Genomic DNA, 22627 nt, shown 5'->3' with positions numbered 1-22627 from the left:
AATATAAACTCTACTTTATGAACAACATAATAAAAGCTCATAACTTTCTATGAAGTATGAGAAGAAGATGAAGAAGAGAAAATAAAAGATTACCTTAGCTTGTATTGTGAATTTAGTGTAAAAATGAGAGAATGGAATGAGATATTTATAGGAGAGCCTCACCCTCACCAAATCAGAAAATTTAATGCAAAATAAGTAGATTTAGACTAGCATAGATGATCTATCTAGTGGTGGTGGAGTGAGAGGATTTGTTGAATGACTTAGGGGCTTTTGGAAGCTTTTGTATTACTTTTGTAACAAGTAAGTGACTGATGAAATAATGACTTCCAACTTTATTAATATGATGTAATTTCTCAATAAAAATCATGTCCGAACATTTTTCGGATAATTTCGTCCGGAAATATACAATCTCCCGATTTAGGACATTTGCCCGACACGTCGAAACTTGAATTTCGAGGTGAAAAATATCTAGAGATGAGTTACAGAGAAACTTGGTGTCTATTTTGACTAGACATAATATTTCGAAGCCAACAGCGAAATCATATTTCGATTCCGAGTTACGGAACTCCAAAAATGGGTGAAAACTCGATAAAACGACTTGAAATCGTCTCAGAAACTTTTATTCTCCAAAAATCTTGAAAAAATAGGGCAAGCAAGAAAATCATAATAAAGACTAAAACTCAACTGAGGTTTAACCTAAAACGTTACTAATTAATTTCTATAATTAATCAATTAATACTAATTACTTAATTAAAAGTGTTGTGAAAAACACGGTGTTACATATAACATGTTTACTCTTATATTTATTACACTATGTATGAGTTTGTTCAATATTTTATTCATTATTGTATTATATGGTCATAATTGATATAGAATTAAATTGAGGGGTTGCCTTTAGTGTAGTGGTGTACTAAGTATGAGACAAAAAAAAATTGTTGGACTCAAGTCTCCAATAAGTAACAATAATAAATTAATAACAAAATAAAATATATCACATATCTTTCACAATTTTCAATATAATTTTTTGTTTGAATCAACTGTATACATTATTTTAGATAGTTAAATTATTTTTATAAATAATGAATATTCATTTTCCACATGATTTGCTTTGAATTCTCATTTTCATTTCAATTTTATTTATTTTCTTATGATAAATCAGGTCGAGTGTAACTATCAAACTACATTAGTACCTCGATTATACTAAGATATGATACTTTAGTGCCAAAATATTTATTATTTTCTCTTATCTTAGTCAAAAAATTGATGTTTTCTAACCTTTACACGGGAACAACACCCATATGGCACAAACATTTCTCAAAGGTTGATATGTTGGCACATTAAATAATAAAAAATGACTGTTAAAATCCAAATCTTGCCATCATTACCTACCTTCAATCCCACAAGAGCACATGTAATCAAAGTTGACTTGAGGTTTATCAACTGATTCTATTATTGGGCTCATGGTCAGAGTTAAGGTTGGATTAGACGACAATGTTGCAACCACACGAAAAGTTAGTGTTGGGCTCTAAGTTGATATTTACGTTAGTCCTAGAGCTTATGTCGACATTGGGACTACGTGTTAATGTTGGGGTTAGGCACAGAATCGATATCAACATCATGTTTTCAACCATTTCTTGACTTTGACACCTCTTACTAATCATGTCTTTGATCCTTCATTGGATCTAACATTAGCCTATTATGCTTGATCCTCCCTCTTACTCTCAAGTCCATCCTAGATGTGTTAAAATGGGCTACTAGTACGAGTTCGGGCTAACCCACATAGGTTAGAGCTAAACTAGACTGGGCTAAAAAGTTCATGTACAATTTATGTATATTAAAATATAGCCCAAACCCGCCCTAAGCGGGTTACGGGTTATGGCGATCAACCTATATAATATTAAAAATAACTATTTAAATTTTAACCTATTAATCTTTTTTAAATATATATTATTTAATATTAATATGTTCAATTCAAGCAAACTCATAGATCTAATGCATTACTTTTGAGTTAAGATGTGATATCAAGTCCACTTATATAATATTTAACATAATGCATTTATTAAATTTCTCATTCTTATTGGACTCTCACTTCCAAACCTGATATAATTTGTGACTTTACCTTAATATACAAAAGATCTAAACACTATAAAAATAATATAATGTAAGTTTATAATAATGATAGTATAGACTAAAGTTCGGAAGATATTTTATATATGAAAATATAATCACTGTCGTGATATATGATCATCATTCTTTACTCTCGGTATGAAGATCTTTTGTGCGCTCATTATCAATACCTTCTTTGTGAATTAGTATGAGTTAAATTTGATTGTATAGAATTATCTATGGTAAATAATTATGATGTCTTTTAGTTTTCTTGTAGAAATTATTGTTCTTTATTATGTTTTTTGTGTGAATGTTAAATCTAATTAAATACACAATTAAGAAAAATAAAATGAAATCTATATAGTTCAATGTTTCTTCTCATTTAATTTTATAGTGACATTTTAAAAAATAAGACAAATAATATAATGTTCCACTTTATAATATTATTGTAATTTATAAATATATATGTCATAACCATTATTCTTTTTTTATTCAAAGTTCATAAAACCAATATTTATTTTTATTATATGTCTATAGTACCATTTTGTTGTAAAATAATCTTCACCTAAGGCTTATTATCAAGCCAAATGTCTCAAAAAATGAAAAAAGAAGAAAAAACGAGTAGCTCGAACTCACAAGGATAAGCACGCTCCAAATCCGATTTTAATATAGTCTGCTTGGTCTAATCTAAAAAGTCTGGATTTAATAAAAAATACATATTAAAATATCTAAGTCTTATAAACTTTCGAGTTTTGGTTAGTCGACCTGACCAGGAACATCCATTTTGTCATGTCTATTCCAACTCATAGATTTAAAGTAACCGTTTTGAAAATTTTGATCAATCCAAAATATTGGAGTTTAAATTTTTGGATAGTGAAATGGATTTAATGTTATTTTTGGCCCTTGGTGAATGTAACTCAATGTAGTCAGGTCCACTAAATATTTTTATTAATGGATGAATTAGTTGCATTTTATCATGGATCGACTTATGGTCTATAAATAATTTTGATAGGCACAGTGAAAACATAGGTTGAATTTATTGAATAGATTTAAATAAAATTACTTTTTTCCTTAGATTAGGGTAGACTTATTATAATTTCAAATTTGGAAGAGAGAGATATATCACGTTCTCCTGGTTTTGAATTCACCATGTATAACAAAAGTTTAGTTGAAGTGTATTATTTTCTTATTGATTTTGACCCTTAATGGTCACATATTTATACAAGGAAAGAACCTCTCAAGAAGCTTACTAACCGAATTAACAACCTTGCTTGTAAGGCAAGTAACACAACTAACTTATAGAATATTAGCCTAACCTAACTAGTATTGAATTAATGCTGATATTTATGATTATAATTTGGGAATTAAGAAGGGATTAGCCCAATGGGCTACATGATTTGTCAAAGGGAGCTTGAGTGAGTTGTGTATGAAATGTTCTGCCTTGGTGTTCTGTTTTGTGGCCTTGGTGTTCTGTTTTGTGGCCTCATGATGGCCTTGGGCGTGGCTTGACTCTGCTCGTGGCCTAGTGGTCCTGGCCTGATCTTGCTCGTGGCCTTGCTCATGGCTTGGCTCTGCTCGTGGCCTAGTGGTCCTGGCATGACCTTGCTCGTGGCTTTGCTCATGGCCCTGCACATGGCTTGGCTTTGTGGTATTGCTTCTGGTTTGCTTGAGTGGCAAGTCATCTTCCTCATTCTTCAATACCATGAGCTCCAACTTCGCGTTCCAAGCTCAGCCCCTGAGCAATTAGGCTCGACCTCTAGATAAACCTCCAGATATTGGTATGGCATCAAACTCGGAGGGAGTGAAAGTCTCATTCTGTGACATATTCACGAACTACATGACAATCAATGTCAATATGCTTGGTCCTCTCATAGAAGACAGAGTTTGCTGCTATGTGCCTTGCTGAGTCATTATCACAATATAGTAAAGCTGGCTTGATGAAAGGAGTTCTGAAGTTGAGGAGCAGGTATGTTAGCCATTGGATTTCACATGAAGTTGATGCAAGAGCACGATACTCTGCTTTTGAGGATGAGCGTGCCACAACTGTTTGTTTCTTGGATTTCCATGAGACTAGGGAGTTACCAAGGAAGACACATGTGCCACTTATAGATTTTCGAGAGTCAATACATGCTGCCCAATCTGAATCACTGAAAGCTTTGAGTTGTAGGGGAGATGTAGATGAGTAGAAGAGTCCTTGTCCTGGATTTCCTTTGATGTATCTGAGGACTCTTGTTAGTGCTTGATAATGTTGGCATGTTGGTTTTGCCATAAATTGGCTTAATTGTTGTATTGCATAGCTCAAATCTGGTCTAGTGTTGGTTAGATAGATGAGCCTCCCAACTAGTCTTCTGTAGGCAGCAGGGTCTGTGTATGGTGTTGAGTCATCTTGATGCAGTTTGGTGGTCCTGATGATGGGTGTTGGTGCTGGTTTGCAGGCTAAGAATCCTGTATCAGACAGTAGATCCAAAGCATACTTCCTTTGGCATAGAACAATACCTGCATTTGACCTTGAAACTTCCAATCCAAGAAAATACTTTATAATACCAAGATCTTTAATTATAAATTGTGTGTGCAAACAGTTTTTAACAAGTTGTATTTCATTATGGTTGTTGCCAGCCAAGACTAGGTCATCAACATATATTAATAAAGCTGTAAAGTGCATATGAGAAGCCTTGGTAAATAGGGAATGATCATGATGGGACTGTGTGTATCCCAAAGAGGTAAGGGTCTTAGTTAGCCTATGAAACCATTCTCTGCCTGCTTGTTTTAGTCCATATAAGGACTTGTGCAATTTGCACACCTTATTCTGGTGTTTGCATATTACCCCCTTTGGTATCTCCATGTATACATCCTCTTTTAGATCACCATGGAGAAAAGCATTGTTGACATCTAACTGATGGACAATCCAATGCTGTGATGCTGCTATAGCAAGTAGGAGTCTAACTGTGGTCAGTTTGACCACTGGTGCAAAGGTTGCTAGGTAGTCTATGCCTTCAGTTTGGTTATAACCTTTGGCCACTAACCTGGCCTTGTACCTCTCTATAGAACCATCTGCTTTGTATTTAATTTTATAGACCCATTTGGATCCAATGGGAGTCTTATCTATAGGGAGGTCAACAAGGCTCCAAGTCTTGTGCTCCAAGTCTTGTTAATTTCAAGAGCATGTAGCTCTTCCTGCATTGCTTTGATCCAATGCTCTGACTTGATGGCTTGGTGATAAAATCTAGGTTCAATGGTGGTTGTGATGGAGAGGACATGGCCAAGGTGTGTAGGTGAGATTGCTTTGTATGATAAGACAGATGATAGAGGGTATTGGATATGTTTTTGAGCAGCCAGAGGTTTGAGAGTGGTGAAGTTTGTTAGATTGCAATGGAAATCCTGCAAATAGGTGGGTGCTTGTTTTGTTCGAGTGGATCTCCTAAGGGTCTGGTTTGGTGAATTATTGTTGCCAGAGTCATGAGTTGATAGATTGGGGTCACTAGTGTCCTCAAGTCTTGTGCAGGTAGGGTCACTTGGTGGAGCAGTATAGTAGTCAAAGTGTTCTAAGAATCCTAAGTTGCTTTCTGTGGTGTCTTGTGCTGAGTCAGTGCTCAAAGGTTTATAGGGGAAGATATGCTCATGGAAGATTACATTCCTAGAAATGAATATTTCTCTTTTGTGTAGATCAAAAAGTATGTACCCCTTTGTGCCCTGTTTGTGTCCCAAATAGACACACTTTCTTGCCCTTGGGTCAAGTTTTGACCTATGTTGAGCAAGAGTGGAGGCAAATGACAGACAACCAAAGACCCTTAGCTCTTGAAGGTCAGGAACTTTATTGTGCAGAAGCTCATATGGAGATTTGTCCTGAAGGCTATGGCTAGGTAACCTATTTATTAGGTGACAAGCATGTTGCACAGCAAATGACCAAAAGGACTTAGGCAATTTGGACTGGAAAATGAGGATCCTAGTGATATTTAGGAGGTGTCTGTGTTTTCTTTCAACCACAGAATTTTGTTGAGGTGTCTCCACACAAGATGTTTGGTGTAGGATGCCATGATCTTTATAAAGATTAGGCATATTAAATTCTAGGTCATTATCACTCCTTATAGCCTTGATGGCTTTGTCATACTGGGTTTTGATCAGTTTTAGGAAGCCCTGAACAAGGTCTCTCACTTCTGACTTGGCCCTCATAAGAAAGAGCCAAGTGTGCCTAGTATGGTCATCCACAACAGTTAGGAAGTATCTATATCCTTGTGTAGAGGTGTGTGCTATTGGTCCCCATATGTCCATATGTATCAAATCAAAGCCATGCTTACATTTGTTCTTGTTGTTAGGGAAAGGCAGCCTAGTTTGTTTGCCAAAGTGACAAAGATCACACACATTATTTTCATCAAAATTAACATATGAACAGTTTTTGCATATTGAATTTAAGGTAGTCATAGAAGGGTGTCCCAACCTAAAGTGCCATAGATCAAAAAAAGGAACAGAATCCAAAGTATTTACATTGCATATTTCACTATTATGTCTAGCAATACTCTTAAGCAAATAAAGGCCATTTCTCACTTCAGCATGCCCAATCATCTTCAAGGTAATTGTATCCTGAATTGAGCAATGTGAGTTATCAAATATTAGCTTACAATGTAATGAGTTAGCAAGTTTATGCACATAGAGTAGATTGAACTTAAAGTCAGGCACATATAGGACATTATGCAAGATTAAAGATTTAGACAAGATGACTGTCCCTGATGCCTTTGCTAATGCAGTGGTCCCATTTGGTAGACCAATCTTTATTGGTCTGATGCTGTGGTGAGTAGCAAAGTTGGATATGTTGGGGCTAACATGATTTGTTGCCCCTGTATCCAGTATCCAATAGGATTTGTTACCTGATTGTTGATGGCTTTCTTGATCATGCTTTTCTTGATCTGTGCTGTTTGGATCTATGGTTAGTTGATTGACATTGTGGTTGATGCTTTGCTTTCCCATACTTTTGAGCAATGTTGCTAGTTGCTCATATTGTTCTGTACTGAAGTTAAGTCTACTGGTTTTTGAGTTGTTGACTTGTGATTCATCACTGCTAACTTTCTGATCATATGTTGTTGTGGTATTGATGACACCTGCTTCTTGTCTAGTTTTTCCTTGTTGGAAGTGTGGTGGAAATCCATGTTTGAAGTAACATGTCTCCGCTGTATGTCTTTCTCTTCCACAGAAGGTGCATTCCTTGAGTCCATTTCCACCACTTCTTTGTCCATTGTATCCTCTTCCAGGAAATCTTCCTCTGCCTTGTGTGAAACCACTTCTTTGTTCATTTGGTTTTCCTCTCCATTGCTGTCCACCATTGTTCCTGCTAGGTGCTCTTTCATTTGCAAAGTTCAGAAGGGCCTTAGGATTGTTTGGTCCACTGACTTGTCTTTCTTGTTGAAGGACAAGAGAGAAGACTTTGTTCATTTGAGGCAAAGGTTCCATGAGTAGAATTTGGCCCTTTGTTGTATTAAATTCTTCATTCAACCCCTTTAGAAAACACACCACATACTCATTCTCTCTTTGATCTTTTATGATGTTAAGCATTCCACATGTGCATTTGTTTTGGCAGAAGCAAGAGGGTGTTGGCCTTAGTGTCTCAAGGTCCTCCCATAGAGTTTTCAGATCTGTGAAGTAGTTGGAGATTGCTCTGTCTCCTTGCTTGATTGAGTGCACCTCTTACATTAGATCAGATAGCCTAAAGTAATCTCCTTTGGAGAATCTTTCTTTGAGGTCAGTCCATAGTTCTTGAGCATTGTCAATATAGACTATGCTCTGGGCAATTAATTGTGTAAGGCTCCTTGTGATCCATGAAACAACCATGTTGTTGCACCTTTCCCACACATCATACTCAGGGCTTGATGGTTCTGGTGTGGTGATTGATCCATTGACAAACTTGAATTTGTTTTTGGAGGATAGAGCCCTTCTCATGGTTCTACTCCAAGATTGATAATTGCTGCCATCCAATGGAGGTGTAGCCAAGATGGCACCAGGGCTTTCTCCTGGATGTAGGTAAAAGGGATTTTGGAAGTCGTTGTGATTCATGCTGATTTGTATGTCTTGTTGTTCTGCCATTGCTTTGTTGTTGTTGTTGGCCTGAATTCTAGGCTTGGCAGTGATGCTTCTTTGTGCAGAAGCAAGATGAGCTTATGGCTCTTGATACCATATAACAAAAGTTTAGTTGAAGTGTATTATTTTCTTATTGATTTTGACCCTTAATGGTCACATATTTATACAAGGAAAGAACCTCTCAAGAAGCTTACTAACCGAATTAACAACCTTGCTTGTAAGGCAAGTAACATAACTAACTTATAGAATATTAGCCTAACCTAACTAGTATTGAATTAATGCTGATATTTATGATTATAATTTGGGAATTAAGAAGGGATTAGCCCAATGGGCTACATGATTTGTCAAAGGGAGCTTGAGTGAGTTGTGTATGAAATGTTCTGCCTTGGTGTTCTGTTTTGTGGCCTTGGTGTTCTGTTTTGTGGCCTCATGATGGCCTTGGGCGTGGCCTTGCCCGTGGCCTTGCCCGTGGCCTTGCTCGTGGCTTAGCTCTGCTCGTGGCCTAGTGGTCCTGGCCTGATCTTGCTCGTGGCCTTGCTCATGGCTTGGCTTTGCTCGTGGCCTAGTGGTCCTGGCATGACCTTGCTCGTGGCTTTGCTCATGGCCCTACACATGGCTTGGCTTTGTGGTATTGCTTCTGGTTTGCTTGAGTGGCAAGTCATCTTCCTCATTCTTCAATACCATGAGCTCCAACTTCGCGTTCCAAGCTCAGCCCCTGAGCAATTAGGCTCGACCTCTAGATAAACCTCCAGATATTGGTATGGCATCAAACTCGGAGGGAGTGAAAGTCTCATTCTGTGACAAGGTTTTGGCTGATAAACATCCTATCCCCGTAAGAGAGGATATTGATCTCATTGCCAACGGTTTAGCTAAAGTGAATTTGATTGATGGAAATAGGCTCCTTCATATAGTTACCTTCGATGCCAATGTCATCGCTGAATACAATACTAAATGGCGAGATGCACTAACTATATCAATCATTGGAAATAGGCTTGAGTTCAGGATTATGCGGGAACAAGGGCTAGAATTATCTAATAAAGGTGATTTTTGGGAATTAATGCATCCAAATATAATGAGGTGTTGGATCCACCTGGCTTAATTAAGCATTGCAAAAATTTCATGCACGTCACTCTCATGCACACGGATCCAGCTTCTCTTCTTATTGTGGATCCGCCCGGTTCTAGCTTCAAGACTAGTCATAGCCCTAGAGCACTCTCTGAAGTGGTAGATGGTTCCTTGGCCCCTCCAGCAGCAAACATGAAAATAACGTGCCCCTCTCAAGAAGAAGCCATCCTGGATGAGCTTCATAATATAGAAAAAGGTAAGGGATTGCTCCATTATGCCTCTCTTTCTCACGTTAATATCTCTTGTCATGAGCATGTTGCTGTTGGAACTTGGAACTAATAACTTCATGGAGGAAGAGACCTTCAACATGGTTAATTCCAATAATCATAATCATGGTATGCATGATGGTAATGTTACTCATAGGCAGGAGGATGTGGGTTTTGAAGATAGTGATGATACTACTATGGCTGGTCCTTAATGGTGGTTCATTGTCTTATCTCTTTTTATTTGTCATGATTGAGTTCAAAGAGTTCAGTATCCTTGCCTAGAATATTCGCGGGGCCATTGATAGAAATGATTGTCGTCATGCTTGAGAATTAATCAGAAATTTAATCTATCTCTTGTTGTTCTAGTTGAGACTCATTGTCAGTTTGAAGATGCTAGAGTTTTTTGGAATGGTTTGGGATATCAACGATCTGACATTGTGGAGGCTTCCGTTCATTCTGGTGGTATCCAGGTTTTATCACGTATTGATAGTATTTTCAACTACACTTGTTTCGATAATTGCTCCCAAGCTATTTCTATTCGTGTTCAATATGGGATGCAATCTTGGACTTTTATTGTTGTTTATGCCAATCCATCTTGGAGTGTTCGTGATTTGTTGTGGGAGCATCTTGCTAATCTTAGGAACTCTGTGGTCATTCCTTAGTTGTTGTTAGGTGACTTCAATGAGGTGTTTTTACCGTCAGAGGTTAGAGGTGGTTGTTTTCTTGCCTTAAGGGCCCACAAATTTTCTCATTTGCTTGACAGGTGCAGACTTATGGATCTGGGTGCAGCTGGAAGCAGGTTCCCTTAGTTCCGTAGGGTCGAAGGTGGGTGCATCATTTCTAAACACGTCGATAAAGGTTTCTCTGATTCTTCTTGGAGGACATCCTTTCTGGAAGCTTACGTTGAGAATCTCACACAACTTCATTGTGATTGTTGCCCCATGCAGCTTAGGTGCGGGGGAGATGGTGCTGATGTGTCACATAGACCTTTCCGCTTCCAAGTGGCTTGGACTTTTCACAAAGATTTTCGTTCGGTGGTTTCAAATGCTTGGTCTCATGGTGCTGGGAATGTTGTGGATGACCTTGCTAAAGTAAGGGAAGAGGCTCTGATCTTTAATAAAAGCACTTTTCGGAACATTTTCAGAAGGAAACATCAAGTTGAGGCTAGGATCAAGGGGGTTCATTTGAAGCTTGACAGTGTTGCTGATAGAGAGCTCTTGAGGCTTGAGGCTCAACTTCAGCGGGAATACAATTCTATTTTGAGGCAAGAGGAGATGCTTTGGTTCTAGAAATCGAGGGAGTAATGGGTGAAATATGGAGATAGGAACAACAAATTTTTCCATACTCAGACTATTGTGAGAAGGAAAAGAAATAAAATTCACGGTCTGTACTTTGATGATGGCGTGTGGCATACAGATCCTGATCTTTTGAAGGAGGAAGCTCAACGCTATTTTATGGATTTGTTTTGTGGTACTGTTGATGTTGATTTAGGTTGTTGTCTTGTTCGCACGCCTATTTTGTCTATCAAAGGTGTTGATGCTCTGACAGCCCCAGTTACTCTAGAGGAAGTGACTAAAGTGGTTATGAGTATGAAATCTTTCAAAGCTCATGGTCCTGATGGTTTCCAACCCTACTTCTTTAAGAAGTATTGGCATATTGTGGGGGTTAAAGTCCGGTCCTTGGTAATGATGCTTTTAGACTTGGTTTCTCTGATAGTCGTCTCATGGAGACTCTTATTGTGCTTATTCCAAAGATTGATAATCCTACTTCCTTAAAGGAGATGAGACCTATTAGTCTGTGTAATGTCATCTACAAGATGATAATGAAGATGTTGGTGAATAGACTGAGACTGTATTTGGATGATCTAGTTGGGCCATTGCAAAGTAGTTTTATACCTAGGAGATGTACTTCTGATAACATCATTCCCCTACTTCTTTAAGAAGTATTGGCATATTGTGGGGGTTAAAGTCTGGTCTTTGGTAATGATGCTTTTAGACTTGGTTTCTCTGATAGTTGTCTCATGGAGACTCTTATTGTGCTTATTCCAAAGATTGATAATCCTACTTCCTTAAAGGAGATGAGACCTATTAGTGTGTGTAATGTCATCTACAAGATGATAATGAAGATGTTGGTGAATATACCGAGACTGTATCTGGATGATCTAGTTGGGCCATTGCAAAGTAGTTTTATTCCTAGGAGATATACTTCTGATAACGTCATTCTTGCTCAGGAAGTCATGCATTTTCTGCACAGAACTAAGTCGAAGAAGGGAGCTATGGCATTTAAGGTGGACCTTGAAAAGGCTTATGACAGAGTCAATTGGGATTTCTTACAACTTACATTGAATGAGTTTTGTTTTCCTCAGATTTGTGTGGATCTGATTATGTGGTGTGTGAGGTCTGGTAACATATCTAGTCTAGATTGGAGAAATTTGTGCCCAGTAGAGGTCTTCGTTAGGGTAACCATATATCTCCTTACCTTTTCGTTATGTGAACGGAGAAGTTAGCCCTATCTATCCAGCAAAAGGTAGATTCTAGCCGATGGTTGCCCATTAAACTGTCAAGGGATGGGCCATCCCTATCACATCTTTTGTTCGTTGATGATGTTCTTCTTTTTTGTAAAGCTTCGAAGGCTCAAGTGAGGTGTATTACTAATACCTTGGACGTCTTTTGTAAAGCTTCTGGTCTCAAGGTGAATATGGACAAGTCTAAGTTTATGTGGTCTAGGAATGTGCTCGTGAGTAAACGTAATAGCTTTATGAGTATCTGCTCTATGTGAGTTGTATGCAAACTGGATAGATATTTGGGTATTCTTCTTATGCATGGAAGGGTGCCAAGGTATATGTTCAACCCGATTCTTGAGAAAATTCAAAGGCGTATGTCCACTTGGAAGTCTAATCTTCTGAATAAATCAGGTAGGCTTTCTCTTGTGATGTTTGTTCTTAATTCTATCCCTACTTATACTATGCGGATTCCTCATACCGTGTGTAATGACATTGACAGAATGGCTCATAACTTCATATGGTGTGGGGATGTTTGGAAGCACAACCTTAACCTAGTGAAGCGGGATACTATTACTAAGCCCAAACGTCATGGTGGCCTTGCTCTTCATGATTCTCGCTCGGTGAATACTTCTCTCCTTGGTAAACTTTGCTGGAGCTTATTGTCTGATCAGAATAAACTTTGCTGGAGCTTATTGTTTGTTATTCAGAAGCCTTGTGTTTCCTATACTTGGAAAAGCATTTTGAAGGCTAGCACAGTGCTTAAATAAGGCTTTACTTGTCATGTTGGCAGTGGTTACTAGTCTTTTTAGTATGATAATTGGTCTGGTTTGGTAAAATTTGTAACATGGTGGACTATGTTCATATATTTGATACTCGCCTTGTGTTAATGATCTGTGTAGAGATGATTCTTGGGTTTTCAATAGTTTGTCAATTCTTCTCCCGCAAGAGGTTTGTCAATTGATATCAGACTGGGTTGTCCCCAGTTTGTCTTCGACTAAGGTTGGTCGGTTTTGGCATCACTATGCTTTTGGTAGCTTCACGACTAATTATGGTTATAATTGGCTTAAATCTAGTGACAATGACGATCTTCATAGCTCAGAATGGAGGTGGGTGTGGAGGTTATTGGTTCCAGAAAAAGTGAGATTCATGTGTTGGCTTGTGATTCATGGCTCGCTCCTTACCAATGATCTTCATTTTCATAGACATCTATCTTCGACTTCGGTTTGTGCTCGGCGTAATGGGTTTGTGGAAGACCTTTTTCACACTATTAGAAATTGCCCTAACTCGATCCTTCTTTGGCATCGTCTTGAATTTGTCCATCCTAATTTCTGGAGTAATCTACCCTTCAGTAGTTGGTTGAGGTATAATTCTACACTCCCTAATGGTAGTCTTTTCTTAGCAGGCATCTGGTGGGCTTGGAGGTGGAGGAATAATACCATTCTGGGTACTCAAGCTTGGGATATCACCTATATGGCTGCTCGTGTCCATCAGGACTATAGAGATTGGGCTCATTATGACTTAGATTATGGTTGTGGGGATGTCTCTGTCTCTCCGGTTCAATGGTTTCCTCCTGCAGTTGGGCAGGTGAAGCTTAATGTGGATAGCAGTTGTTCTATGCATTCCAATATCATGGGTGGCGGTGGTGTTATCCGGAATCATGAAGGAAAATGGCTTCTTGGGTTTTCATCTAGTTTTGGAGTTGGTTCTGCTGTTGAAGCTGAGTTCTTTGCAATGGAACATGGACTGCTTTTGGCTTGGGATGAGAGATTTCGATCTGTTGTGCTTGAGTGTGATTGCTTTGAGGCTGTGCAAATTATTACGGAGAGTCTTGTGGTTAGATACCAAAGGATTTCCGAAGTGGTGAGTCGAATACCTAAGCTACTTGCTTGTTGCTAGGTGGTTCAGATTATGTTTATTCATATAGAGGCTAACTCGTTGGCGGACTTTATGACAAGTAAGTGCGCTATTTCAGACTCCAATCTCAAAATTTGGGTAATTGCTCCTACAGGCGTGTCAAATTTCTTAATTTTGGATGTCTTAGCTTAGGTTTTGTTTTTATTTCTGATGGACAAAAAAAAATTAATCATTTTCATATATAATTATCATTCACTTTGTAATGATTGTGTACTCAAAACATTAATAAAGCTGTTTCATCAGCCAATCTACTCAGTATATGCATAACATAAACATTTGAACACAAAATTACAAACTAACAAACACTAGGGATAGCATCCCCACCATATCTCTTTGGGTATAGTACCATAGCACAACCACATAAATACTTGCGATGCTAAATGTTTCATAAAAAGCTGTTTCATCAGCCAATCTACTCAGTACCTGCCACGTGGCACACCATGCAAAGTTAGCCACTTATTTTACTAATTGTTATCCATTTCTCAGTATCTTAACATTAGTGAATGCAATAACACCTTGAACCTCTAAACACAACAAGCAAAAAACTTTTTTCCTTCACATTTTGCAGCAATGGAAACGGGAATAGCAGCATGTTACACCAGAGGAGCTATTCTACCTAGTGTTTCTTCCAAACACTCTCCACCATCCATTTCTCCATCTTTTGGCTTCAGGGTATGTTGAATCATAGAGTTCATATTTGAATGATCAAGTATTTAAACTTATACTAAGGAAGTTATATGTTGCAGTTTATTATTTATGTAACTTCTGCATGATAACATAATATGAGTGTTTAAAATGAATATAATTTTAATGACAGAATCTGAAGTCAACCTCTTTATTTGGAGAATCTCTAAGAGTGACATCCAAATCAACACAAAGGGTATCAAAGACAAAGGGTACTTCTCTCATAACAAAATGTGAAATTGGTGATAGTTTGGTGAGCTACTGATACATTAGAAAATTCTTATCTTTCTGAGTCTATATGGCTAAGCACTTCCTGTGTCAAATTGACATAGATTGTGGTTTGCATGAATTTGAAATAAACTGATTTTGGTGTCTGTGTTTTTTAGGAAGAGTTTCTTACTAAGGCAACACCAGACAAAGGGTTGATATCTTTGTTGATATCGATGGGAGAAGCATTGAGAACAATTTCCTTCAAAGTGAAGACAGCTTCTTGTGGTGGAACACAATGTGTTAATTCATTCGGGGATGAGCAGCTTGCTGTGGATATGCTGGCTAATAAGCTTCTTTTCGATGTTAGTATTGTCAATAACTTTCTAAAAAAGGGCGGCCCATTACACAATGTTTTTGGAGGATAGATGTATGCAGCTTTATCTCTACAAGCACAGAAGTTGTCTCTAGGATTTGAACCCGTTACCTCATGGTGCAACAACCTTACCGTTGTGCCGAACTCACCCATTGTCAATAAGTTTCTACTTAATTAAAATTTAAATCCAGATATTTCTAATCATAATTCTCCACACTTTCAGTTTAGTTCCATTCATGCATATAGATTGGTCTATTTCCCAGTTTCCTACACATGGGCCCCTTAAGTGTATGGTTCCACTGCAAGCTCTTGATGTAAAAATGTGATATGTTTTAATCATTCCCCTGGAATCTGAGAATTAGTTCAGTTGTCAATGTTATGTTTCATGTTGAATTCTGATCTAGGAAACTATTTCCATTTAAAATTTGACTTCCTCAAAGTTCATTTATGAAATTCAATTCAAATAGTTTATGTAAGGATACTTGACTTTGTCATGATAAGGTTTAAGAATGTGCTCCTTAGTCTTATATAGAACTAACTCTTGATTTCTTCCTGGTCGCGTAGCCGAATATTAGGGCGCAATAACTGTTGATAGTAGTAATAAAATGACATCTTATTTTAAATGTACAAAGAAGCTAACATCTCCAATGTTTTATGCATAGGCCTTAAAATATTCTCATGTCTGCAAATATGCTTGCTCCGAAGAAGTTCCTGAGCTCCAGGACATGGGAGGTCCAATTGAAGGTATGCCTACATTATATTAAACTTATAATCAAAATTTTAATCTTTACTCTAATACAAAAAATGTCAATTTTGAAGTTATTTATGCATTTGTGTGATTATGCACCTTACAGGTGGATTTAGTGTTGCATTTGATCCCCTTGATGGCTCCAGTATTGTGGATACAAATTTCACAGTAGGCACCATCTTTGGTGTGTGGCCTGGAGACAAGTTGACCGCGGTTACCGGAAGAGACCAAGTTGCTGCAGCCATGGGGGTTTTGGGTCCTAGAACTACATATGTGCTTGCCCTTAAGGACTACCCTGGAACTCATGAATTTCTTCTGCTTGATGAAGGTGAGTTTAAGTAGTAGTCACATATGGTCATTTTATATCACTCAATTTCAAAAGTTTTTTATGTTCCTTCATTGTTTTGCTATAGTGCAAAGGCTAAAGCTTCATCACATAACAATTTATCTGATTCTTATTTCAGGAAAATGGCAACATGTCAAAGAGACAACAGAAATTAATGAAGGAAAAATATTCTCCCCTGGAAATTTGAGAGCCACAGTTGACAACCCTGAATATAACAAGGTCTACCTTAGTCTTATATCAATAAATAGAAGGACTATTGTATAGTATTATGACATTTATTTATAAATAAATACTTAAACATCTTTTCTTGTCCATGCAATAGTTGGTTAACTACTATGTCAAAGAAAAATACACATTGAGATACACAGGAGGAATGGTACCAGATGTTAACCAGGTTCTTTTCTTATCTCAATCATAAATAATTTTTCTGATAGGCCTTATTTAATTCTGAATACACTAGCATGTATAAGGTTCAATGTGAATGCAAGTCTACATTTAGAAATTACTCTAGTTCTATGTATACATCATTTTTTAACATCTATACCATACTTTTTGTACTGTAACATACTTGGCTTATGTTCTTTTCTCTCATCTTCATATCTATTAATTAACTTGTTGTACAAATGAACTTTTCCTTGCAGATTATTGTAAAGGAAAAAGGCATATTTACGAACGTGATATCCCCGACAGCGAAAGCGAAACTGAGATTGCTGTTCGAGGTAGCTCCTTTAGGCCTATTGATAGAAAAAGCTGGAGGTTACAGCAGTGATGGTTATCAGTCAGTGCTAGACAAGGTGATCACAAACATTGATGAAAGAACTCAAGTTGCTTATGGATCGAAGAACGAAATCATTCGGTTCGAAGAAACCTTATATGGTAAATCCAGGCTCAAGGAAGGTGTGCCTGTTGGAGCTTCTGCTTAATTAATAAGCTGGTTAACTTGCAAATTCATTGTCAATTTTTATCAGCTTTTTGCATAAGTTATTATTATGCTGTCTTCAGACAAGTCTGTACAGCAATTACTCAATTTTTATGCTTTACATTTTGCCTTATGAATACATTATGATATTATAGTATGTTTGGTAACATCTACTGTATATATACTTCAAATATCATAGCTTCTTTAGCTTTGAGTAACTGACATAAACATTTTATTATAGATCAAACTAAAATAAAAAATTTCGATACGTTATAAATAATGGGAATTTAGAAGTTTGGTGAATAATGATGTATGGTTACCTGTCGTAAACAAGTCAAACCGAGTTAAATCAGTGTTAAGCTCGATTAAGATTGGTCTCTCGAAATTCAACTCGAGTTTGGGACAAGTTATTTTTTAGCTCGAGTTCGACTTGGTTAAAGTTTTGAACAGTTCGGCTAGTTCGAATTGGTTTATTTGTACAACTCAAATAATTAATTTTTTCAAAAAAATACCACAAAAGTTTTTTTTTATATATAAATATAACATTATATATGTATAATAACGATAAATATAAAAAATAATATATGAGTCATAATAAACATAAAAATTAGTTATATATATCAGAACTCAATTTTCAGCTCAAATTCGACTCATTTAGTTCATGAACTAAGTTTATTGAGTTGAATAACAAATCAAGTTTTGAACAAATATCGAGTTGGTTCGGTTCATTGTCAACCCTAGTTACTAGGCTAATGATGTAACTATACATTGTATTAATTTCCCGAGAGAAAAAAGAAACATATAAGAGAAAAAAATGTATGTATTGTTTTATACGCTTTATTGAATTATCCACTATTTATATTTAATCATTATTGACTCTTTAAAAAAATTAATGAAAATGAATAATTATAAGGAAATGGTAAATATTCTTTCAAAAAATGCGCGCCAGGTAGGGGTCGAACCTACGACCTTCTGCTTAGGAAACAGACGCTCTATCCACTGAGCTACAGGCGCTACTTGTATAATCATTCTCTGTTAGAAGTAAAACAACTCTTAGTCCATTTCTCTTGAAACCCTAAATTAAGGAAAAGTTCCAAGTCAATTTAAGTAACTCACTTAATTCAACTCAATGTTAAGGGTCTCGATACTTTATCATATGTTCGGTTTTAAGAAAATGGAATCTCAATTAGGAATAAAATGCATCTATGTTAGAAAAATTGATAAAATATATTCCACTATGTCCACTAAAATCTAAATATGAAATTGTGAGTGAAATAAGGTTAGATTCTCATTTTTTTTTAATATGCAATGGTAGATTTCCATGAAAATGTCAATATTTTGTAGTGTGTCACAACTTTCAATCAAGTATTTTTGAAAAAACAACCATATTCCAATAAAATGTTTTGTTTATATAAGTGTTGTTAAAATCGTATTGGTTATCAAACCGGTTAGGATATTGGTATAGTGATACAGTGGTTTAATCGGTGATTCAGTAATTAAACCGTATGCCGGTTAAATCGGACATATCTACTTATATTTATATATATAAACTTATAACAATTTTTTTTTCAAATAGGTACATACTCAAATTTATAATCCATATTCATAATCTACTCAAAATTCACATAAACAAACAACTTTAAGTCTTTAACAAATTCAAAGTCTAAATTACAAAACATATATCAATCCAAAAGTATCACTTAACGACCGCAAAATATAAATAAATGACACAAGTTCACAACGCACTATACAAAACAAATAAATTTGGAGTTTTAACATTTAACACCAATGAGTCAGTCAAATTTGTCTCATATCGAGATTATATTTTTGCACCAAATCCTATCTTCAGATAGTACTCCAAGATTACACAAATGTCAATGAGATTATAAGTCTTGAAGATTTGGAAAGATAAGTCACTTTGTAATGAGTTTTTAAGTTTTTTTTATAAAAAAAGTATGTGTATAAACCGGCCGGTTTAGTCAACTATCGGTCCGTTTACTAGTTTTGACCGGTTTTGATACTTGTCCGGTTCAATATCTGTACCATATCGGTTAAGGGTCCGATTCGCCGGTTTTCTGGTCGAACCGGCTGGTACGGTACAGTTTTTATATCATTGGTTTATATTATCAAGAGTATTATCTCAACTTATGAGTAAGGAACTAATCATTTTCGGAATGCGTGACTTTCCATCTCAACAAGTGTCGCTCACATGAATTGAATTCTTAACCTTTTTTATCATCATCGAATCTATTGAAACATTACACCACTAAACCAACGACTTGTTATTTCTCTTAAAACATTTTATGTTAACCAAATATGACCAAGAGAGTCATATAAAATAGCAAAGTGGCCTACTCCCCTTGATGAATTTATTAATATGTAGTATTTATATGTTATACTTCTACTCTTCCAAATTCATATTCATATGATATACCGGTTCCTCCTCTCAAAATTCTATGACTTTTTTTTGCTAAGCAAAAAATAGTACTGATAAAAACATAATAAGTGTTATCCACACACGGTTAATGTATTAAGAACAATTAAACTTACATGACATGATACAAGAAAAAAGAGTCATATATAATGTTGCAAAAGGGAAAGAATGACAACCTACATCAGATGAGAACCAAGAACATGGTCTAAGTTGAATTAAAATGCATAACTTTTTATGTAAATATCGTATAAAAATGATCACTCTCTGTACTAACTAATCCATACATATAAACAAAACAAATGAGTTAACCAATAAGCATTGGTCTAGTAAGGTCTCACTGAATCTTTAAAGTTGAAGTTCTATTCCTGGAAACGACATTTATTAGGAGGGACAGTCACGAATACCGAAAAAGATCAGTTCCTTAACATAAGAAAATATCTTTGGTAATACAAAAAAACAATCCAGCAACAACATTTTATAGGTTTTTGAAGTTACGAATTATAAGCAGCCTCTATTTGCATATCTGCAGAAAGTTGCTCTAATTAAACATATAAGGAATATACGACACTAAGGATGGACAATATATTAGGGTCCATAAAAACAAAAAGAAGAACGGACAACATATTCATACCTTAAAATATTACTTCTAATTTCCCATGGTTTTGAATTTTGTAATCAAATCATATGCTTATAAAATAGGTCTAAATTTTGTCACTAGTTCTAAATCTAATCCTTTTTCTCTGCACTCCAATTCCTCCTCTTTCTAAATTCCAGTTTTTTCATTTCAGTTAGTGTTATATTTTTGCTTTCATAGTTGCTTCATCAAGAAGAAAGAACACAAGGGAACAGTTTCTGGCTATTCCTTCACTGATTGTAAAGAAATTCTCTTTTCTCATTTGGGTCTTCACTTTCTGCATCATCTTGCTAAGTTATTAATTTTTATATTATTTATATCCCTGCTTTTGTTCCTTGGAGTTCAAACTTGTGGGGTGGTTTTTGTGCTCTTATACTATTATTGTCATTATAAGAAGCTAATGTTTTTTATTTCTCAGGTTTAAAACTATCATTTTAATTATCTATAATGTTTTATATTCATGCATCAAAATTCTGGTCATGATTTTTCCAAGATTCTCCTCAATTATAAAAGGTAGAAACTTTATAGATTCTTTAGTTTATGCTCTCAAGGAAAGTAGATTCTTGATATCACTTAGAGACTCTGAAATCTACAACCTTTGGGTCAAAGGTAACATAATATCTTTGTTTTTATGCATCTCTTTCTAGTTCTTTATTTCCATTTCTTTAGTGAGTAGGGGAACATGCTTGGGGTTGAAACCATGGAATTGGAAACTATGTATCCATCTTGTTTTATGTTAAGTTCAAATGGATTTGTCCAAGAGAGTCACAACACAGAATGGACTAAAGAAGAGAATAAGAATTTTGAAAGTGCCCTTGCCATATATGATAAGGACACCCCGGACCGGTGGCTGAAGGTGGCAGCCACTATCCCTGGGAAGACTGTGTTTGATGTGATCAAGCAATATAGGGAATTGGAAGAAGATGTTAGTGAAATAGAAGAAGGGCATGTTCCGGTTCCGGGATATCTTGAATCTTCTTTCATGTTTGAGTTGGTTGAGAATCATAGTTATGATGCATGCAGAAAGAGGGCTGCAACAACTGTGAAGGGTTCTGATCAGGAGAGAAAGAAAGGAGTCCCTTGGACAGAGGAGGAACACAAGTGAGTTTCATAATCTTCAATTGTCTTTATCTCATTTTTGTTGTTTTACAATATTCTCTAGTTTCTGAAATTGGTTCAGGGAAAAGAATCAAGATAAGATATTACATATTATTAATGACTATAATATTGTCACATAAACTCAACTTGAACAAACAATTAGCAAGATTTTATTCATTGTTCTAGTGTTCTGTTATCTCCATATTATGCTATGCTGCTTTTTCAATCTAGCCAACAAGCTATACTCTAATTTTGTTAAATTTTTTATACTGCATGCATTCACAAAACTTCTGACATGTTAAACATGATTTTAAGTTAGTCTAGGTTCTCCTAGACATGGAATTTTGGGTATTGAATTTGTATTCATGTAACTTAAAAATATTAGTATTAGTACTATATTATTCATGGTGTTACAATATCTATCTTCCTTTGGATCCTTTGCTTGACAAAGATATTTTGGAAATTGAATTACAGACGTTTTCTGATGGGACTTCTAAAGTATGGAAAGGGGGACTGGAGAAATATCTCCCGCAATTTCGTTTTCACGAAAACACCAACACAAGTGGCAAGCCATGCTCAAAAGTACTACATAAGGCAAAATGTTTCTGGAGGGAAAGAGAATAAAAGGAGACCAAGTATCCATGACATAACAATTGTTAATCTAGCAGAAACTACATCACTGGATAAGGACATACCCCTTGTATCCAATGACTCTCACCTGCCTTCGCCGCAGCCGAAACTGAGTAGCATGCAAAAAGCACAACTGGAATGGATTAATAACCAATATGATGAGTCAAACATGGTTTCCAACCCAAATTGTGAGGATATGTTCATGCCATCTTCATCTGTTATCACTTCCAAGATCCTGAAATTGCAAGGGCAGGATATCTATGACTGTGCTTTCCATGAGGTTCATGCCAAGCAAAAAATTCCAGGTTTAAGGACTGATTCTAGAAGCATCAATAAGGAAGCTATTTTCGGTATTCATGCACTGTAATTCAGACTCTGGTCATGTTATAAAAGACATGCAAGTTGTACTACATAGATCATAGCCTTTTATGATCAATGTAGATGACCTTAGACTACTTGGTTTATGAACATCCTCAATAATGTCTCATTTCTCCAACTGTATTTGTAACTTTTCATAGTTGTCTAAAGTCATGTGTCTATTTCTTTGTTTACATGTTTGTAGTATGACAGTTTAATGTATCTATTTCTTAGACTCAATCTTCAATCACATGATCTACCATTCAGATATTCT

The 22627-nt window shown here is 36.1% G+C and overlaps 3 protein-coding genes and 1 non-coding gene across 4 annotated transcripts; 2 read left to right on the top strand and 2 right to left on the bottom strand.

The window, feature by feature from the left end:
• LOC109344537 lies at nucleotides 7783-8178 on the bottom strand. Its single transcript, XM_019583301.1, has one exon. The coding sequence runs from the start codon at nucleotides 8176-8178 to the stop codon at nucleotides 7783-7785; it is 396 nt and encodes a 131-aa protein (XP_019438846.1).
• LOC109345085 (sedoheptulose-1,7-bisphosphatase, chloroplastic) lies at nucleotides 14418-17367 on the top strand. The gene is made up of 8 exons (XM_019583865.1): nucleotides 14418-14592; nucleotides 14738-14857; nucleotides 14991-15176; nucleotides 15850-15931; nucleotides 16042-16263; nucleotides 16400-16500; nucleotides 16604-16675; nucleotides 16923-17367. Exons 1-8 carry the CDS (start codon nucleotides 14491-14493, stop codon nucleotides 17202-17204), a joined length of 1167 nt encoding a protein of 388 aa, XP_019439410.1. The 5' UTR covers nucleotides 14418-14490; the 3' UTR covers nucleotides 17205-17367.
• On the bottom strand, nucleotides 18142-18214 carry TRNAR-CCU. Its single transcript has one exon. It is a non-coding gene; the product is annotated as a tRNA-Arg (tRNA).
• Nucleotides 20299-22627, top strand: LOC109345084 (transcription factor DIVARICATA-like). The gene is made up of 3 exons (XM_019583863.1): nucleotides 20299-20507; nucleotides 20938-21369; nucleotides 21841-22627. Exons 2-3 carry the CDS (start codon nucleotides 20951-20953, stop codon nucleotides 22361-22363), a joined length of 942 nt encoding a protein of 313 aa, XP_019439408.1. The 5' UTR covers nucleotides 20299-20507; nucleotides 20938-20950; the 3' UTR covers nucleotides 22364-22627.

This window comes from Lupinus angustifolius, chromosome LG04 (assembly GCF_001865875.1).
Source record: "Lupinus angustifolius cultivar Tanjil chromosome LG04, LupAngTanjil_v1.0, whole genome shotgun sequence".
Classification (NCBI taxonomy): domain Eukaryota; kingdom Viridiplantae; phylum Streptophyta; class Magnoliopsida; order Fabales; family Fabaceae; genus Lupinus; species Lupinus angustifolius.
Note: the sequence above shows the minus strand (reverse complement) of the source record. Positions and strands in the feature narration are given on the sequence as shown.

Coding starts and splice junctions, on each gene's coding strand:
- LOC109345085 (XM_019583865.1), top strand. CDS start 14,491: ATGGAAACGGGAATAGCAGCATGTTACACCAGAGGAGCTATTCTACCT. Junction 14,593..14,737: donor CTCCATCTTTTGGCTTCAGG/GTATGTTGAATC, acceptor TTTTAATGACAG/AATCTGAAGTCAACCTCTTT. Junction 16,676..16,922: donor TGGTACCAGATGTTAACCAG/GTTCTTTTCTTA, acceptor TTTTCCTTGCAG/ATTATTGTAAAGGAAAAAGG.
- LOC109345084 (XM_019583863.1), top strand. CDS start 20,951: ATGCTTGGGGTTGAAACCATGGAATTGGAAACTATGTATCCATCTTGT. Junction 21,370..21,840: donor TGGACAGAGGAGGAACACAA/GTGAGTTTCATA, acceptor ATTGAATTACAG/ACGTTTTCTGATGGGACTTC.
- LOC109344537 (XM_019583301.1), bottom strand. CDS start 8,178: ATGGCAGAACAACAAGACATACAAATCAGCATGAATCACAACGACTTC.